This window comes from Vicia villosa, unplaced genomic scaffold (assembly GCF_029867415.1).
Source record: "Vicia villosa cultivar HV-30 ecotype Madison, WI unplaced genomic scaffold, Vvil1.0 ctg.001531F_1_1, whole genome shotgun sequence".
Taxonomy (NCBI): domain Eukaryota; kingdom Viridiplantae; phylum Streptophyta; class Magnoliopsida; order Fabales; family Fabaceae; genus Vicia; species Vicia villosa.
The window spans coordinates 33,437-38,713 of NW_026705654.1; the positions used below are offsets into that span (position 1 = coordinate 33,437).

The following is a 5,277-nucleotide window of genomic DNA, read 5'->3' on the forward strand; positions in this document are numbered from 1 at the left end:
TAATTCAAGCTTCAACCTCGAGCTTCAAGCAAGGCACCAAAAATCATTAATTTCCCTAATTAGTTATCCGAACTACAAAAAGCTCTGACTTCCAGAATTTCCAGAATGACTGTAGGCATGAGGTTCACAAGGAATCTCAACGAGCTAATAAAATACCAAAAATAGTCCGTCTGTTTGTCTTTCTTTTCATTCAATTCAATTCATTCTCCTAACACAAAGGAGAAACTTTCCCAATAATAAGCAACAAACACAATCACATAGACACAGAGAAGGTTCCCGTAGAGTACTACGGATATGTAGGGTGCTTAAACTCTTCCCTATGTATAACCGACCTCCCGGACTCCAGAATTTCTAGTCTAGGTGAATTCCCACACTTAGCAAACTCCTAGGGTTTATTTGAGATCTTTTTCCCCTCTCCTACTCGTAGGATAATTAAAAAGTTCGTGTGATATCGTAGGAAGAACTGAAACAAAATTCATCCCGCCACGGGCGGATTCTCCTCCCAAGTGAAACGGGGAGGTAAAGAAAACGACACCACACATATCATATGAGAATGCCATATTTATATGAGAATATGAGAATGAATCTGAACCATTGAATTTTAAAATAAATGGTGAGGATTATGAGTGAATCTTTTTTTTCTCTCTCCTACATCATTTATTTTAATAATGGAGGAGTGATAAAAAAAATATTCACACATAATCTCCACCATTAATTTTAAAATCCACTGGTTCAGATTCATTCTCATATTCTCATATAAATATGGCATTCTCATATGATATGCCCTATATATATATATATATATATATATATATATATATATATATATATATATATATATATATATATATATATATATATATATATATATATATATATATATATATATATATATATATATATATATATATATATATATATATATATATATATATATATATATTACCGTTAAATTTTAAAAAACAACACTAGTTTAATGGTAAGAGTTTACATAATTAATAAAAATGTATCCTCACCTATTTTTTAAAAAAAAAATCTTAGTGATCTTTCACATACCACAAATTTGAAAATAATTTGATAAAATGTATAAAAAAAAGTTTGGTAGATAATTATCACTTTCTCATTTTGTTTCTTTGTTTACTCATTATATTTTGGTCTATTAAATAAAAAAATAAAAAATTTAAGATAAACTGCAAAATTATCATTAATATCACTTAAATTTAAAATAGTTTCACTCTATTAAAGAAATATTTTTTTTTTTATAACGATTATATTCTTATAGTGTCATTAATATGAAACAACAATATTAAATTATAACTTTAAAGAATTTGAAAACAAGTTATTAATTTTTTTTTAAATTAGAATTGAGTCTAGGTTATTTAGTATTCTATAAATAAAGGTGGATGAATATAAGTCTAGTACATATTGTGCATATAGTTATGGCATATTCAAATTCAATTCTGTTCAACTTCTCAATCCTTGTTGTATTTTTATTTAAAGTTAAAGAGATTACTGCATTTGATCGTACTGTACATCTTTCAAATAAGGATGTCATACCTTCATCAATATTTGATCGTACTGTACATCTTTCAATTAAGGATGTCATACCTTCATCACCTAAGGATCCGATAAGGCTCGCTGTTCATTGTAAATCTAAAGATGATGATCTTGGACCTCACACACTAGATTTTGGAGGAACTTACACATTTACATTTAATCCTATATTGTTTCCAAGATGGGTTAATACCTTATACTTCTGCAGTTTTACATGGAATGGAAACCCTCATCGTCATTATCTGGATGTTTACAATCAAAAGATAAATAACTGCAAACATTGCAATTGGACTATAAGTAAAACCGGTGGATGTTTGAATAATAAATGTCAAAATTGGAAAAGTATCGAATTAATTGAAGGAAATAGTACATCCAAAATGTAATTTTATTTTGTTTTATACAATTGAAATAATACAAATTACTCTCATTTTTTAGTCAATGTTTCTATCAAATAAATTGGAGAAGTAGTAGATAAACTTGATTTTCTTTAGACCACTGAGCAGTGGCGGAGCCAGAAATTTTAGACGGCTTGGACAAAAATTTTATACCGTTGATTATTCATCAGTTTTAATTTTTACACCCTATTTTTATTAATTTTGTCCCTAATTTTGTCCCTGATTTTGTCTAAAAATTAACTATTAAATTGGAGGGTGATAGAGAGTTGTTATTAAATATTAGTTAGATATTTAGTTAGTATTTTAATATAATAATTAGTATTATTTAAATTAGTTTATTAGTGGTACTTTTATTATATTTAGTTGGGCTTTTCAATTATTAATTAAGTGAGCTTTTAGTGTTTAAGCTTTTTGCTAGATTATCCATTATGGATGTTATATAATGTAGTGTCATTGACACATTTGAGATATCAAAGAAATGAAATGAAGTTTAATTTCCTTAGTTAGTTTTTATTTTCTTTTATTTACAGCTTTTATTAGTCTTTCTCTAGTTTTGTTAGGGTTTAGATTCAGCTTCCTAATATTGGTGCTTTCATTCTTGAACATCAACACCTCCTATGGCATATCCATTTCTCTCATCTTTCATTCCTCCATTTTATTCTTATCATCCCAACACCATCAATGTTACATCCTCATTTCCATGGGATAATCTCTCATCTTATTCCCCTACCATCCCTTTTATTACCCCATCACAACATTTCTCCTATAACCATGGCTACACACCACATCAACAATCACCCACTCCAATTTCAACATCCCACCCACATCATATCACAACTCTTAACAACTTGCAGCACACATCAGTACAACATCAACCATCCACCCACGAACAAATTTATCCAAATGATTTTCAAGAACTTTTTCAAAACTCATATCTAGCAGAAGAAAAATATCAGAACCAAAAGAGAGCTATTGAGGAGAAATATCAAGCCTCTATTCTTTCTATCAAAAGGTCACAAGAAAAACTCAAAGAAAAATATGCCTACAAGAGATATGCAGAAAAACAGATAGAAGAACAAAAAGAAAATTCTGGTTCACACATAATTTCTCCGGCGAAATTTCTAGAATCTTCTCCGGTGAAATTTCCGGCGGAGTCTTCTCTGGTGAAATTTCTGGCGTCTTCTCCGGCAAGAGCTTTGAAGACATCTCCATCAACAACTCCGACGTCACTCCCGACAACAACTCCGACGACTGTTCCGGCATCTTTTTATGCAAAATTTTCTTTGTTTTCTTTGACAAAAACATATCCATTTTCAGAAAAGAAAACACCTTCACCGACAAAGTCAGATCTATCACTGAAAAAGAGAATATCATCGTTGAAACAAATAGCAAAATCATCGTTGTCTTCTCCGACAAGACTTCCGGCGGCCTCTCTAACAACAATTCCGACGATATTTCTGACGCAGGCTCCGGTTCCTTGCTCACCACAGAAGAAACCCACCTTTTAGTTTTTCATATCCACCTTTTTTCATGGTAAATTGTTGAAAGTATTTGTGGCATAGGCGGAGCCAGCTCCCGGCTAGGTAGGGCAGCTGCCCAGGCTCCGCCGACTACGCTTCTACATCTCGCAGACAAACACACCTTAATTTTTATGATTCTTAATAGTGTTGTTTAATAGTGTTGTTGCTACCTTTCTTTGTTGTTTTTAGTGCTGTTAGATGTTTTGCTTGGAGTGGTTATAACAACAGTTATGGCGGTGGGCTGGTTTTCTGGGTTTGGTTTCTTGAAGATGATGAAGGGTTTGTTGGTTTATTTGTGTGAGAGAGATGAAAAGAAAGAAAAGATTAAAGTGTTACCTCTGGGCTAGTGATGAAACAAATGTGGTTAAAAGTTAGGACGGTGGTACAGAGAGAGAGAAAGATTAACATTAAAATTAACACATAATTGCTCATTAATAAATTTTGTTCAATTTTTTTTTTTGAAGTGAGAGATATATTTTACTAATGTTTTTATCTTTTACCTTTGTATGGAAAATAATAGTAATTTTTATTTGTTTAGTAAATTGAGGGACACTTCTTGATTATTTAATTTATACTTTTTATGATTCGGTTGATATATTTTATTGATAGCTTTACAAACAACATATTTATTTTTCTTTACAAACATGACATATTTTAAATCTCACATATTACAAATATAATATATATATATATATATATATATATATATATATATATATATATATATATATATATATATATATATTTATATATATATATATATATATATATATATATATAATTATTTAATACCTTACTATCACATATTATAAATATTTTTTACTATTATATATATATATATATATATATATATATATATATATATATATATATATATATATCACATATTTTATCATATAAATAGTTTATATTAAAATTAAATTTACGCAAAAAAAAATATCGCTAATATTTTCACAAGTTAACGCCATAACAAAAATAGACAGACAGACATGAAGGTGCCTGTTTGAAACTTGCTCAGGCTTAAAAAAATTTCTAGCTCCGCCACTGATTTGTGGGTAAATATTTTCTATATATCGTATCCACAGAGATTGGTTTAATATTACTGCCGTTCTATAACAAATTATCTTGAGTGAGAAAATATTGTTGAGTTTGTTTTACTATTCTAAAGAGGTTATAAAATTTAAACAAATATTAAAACTAGAAAGCTGAAATTTGGTTAACAATAAGAGAAATATGTTGAGCTTTAAGGTTTCATCAACCTATTCCATTACAGTCATATTAATTAACTCATAAGTGAACCATTATTTGAATCATCATCTTCATGTATCCTCAAAATAGATCTCATGTTTGCAGATCAAATTAGAAAAACTTGTACCGGTATGAGATTCGATCTCTCAAAATATCAATATCGATAACAGTAATAAAGTGCGATAATAATGAAAAGTCATTCACAATTCCATCTCTGCAAATCATGAATGAATTAATATAGTAACCTAGGGAAAAGTTTAAACCTTTTCTTTCGATCAAAGATTCAACGATAATTTAATATAAAAACAAGGTTTCTTATTGATAATGAATTCAAGCAATTGTTCACAAGAATTAATCGATGGTATTGTATAATCATAGGTTAACTACTACCTTAAACTCAACAAAAGAGAATTAGCTCTCCATAGACATGAAGAGCACACAAAGATTGATTGAGGAATGCATCATGATCAATAAAATCTCTTCAATTGATGTAGAATTTTTCTCCAATTGTTGCTCTGTGCTTCAGATTCAGACTTCTCTCCTAATTTCGTTCACAAAAG

The 5,277-nt window shown here is 29.4% G+C and overlaps 1 protein-coding gene across 1 annotated transcript; it reads left to right on the forward strand.

The window, feature by feature from the left end:
• Positions 1–1,439: 1,439 nt before the first annotated feature.
• LOC131635676 (S-protein homolog 29-like) lies at positions 1,440–1,937 on the forward strand. The gene has a single exon (XM_058906314.1). The coding sequence runs from the start codon at positions 1,440–1,442 to the stop codon at positions 1,935–1,937; it is 498 nt and encodes a 165-aa protein (XP_058762297.1).
• Positions 1,938–5,277: the final 3,340 nt, after the last annotated feature.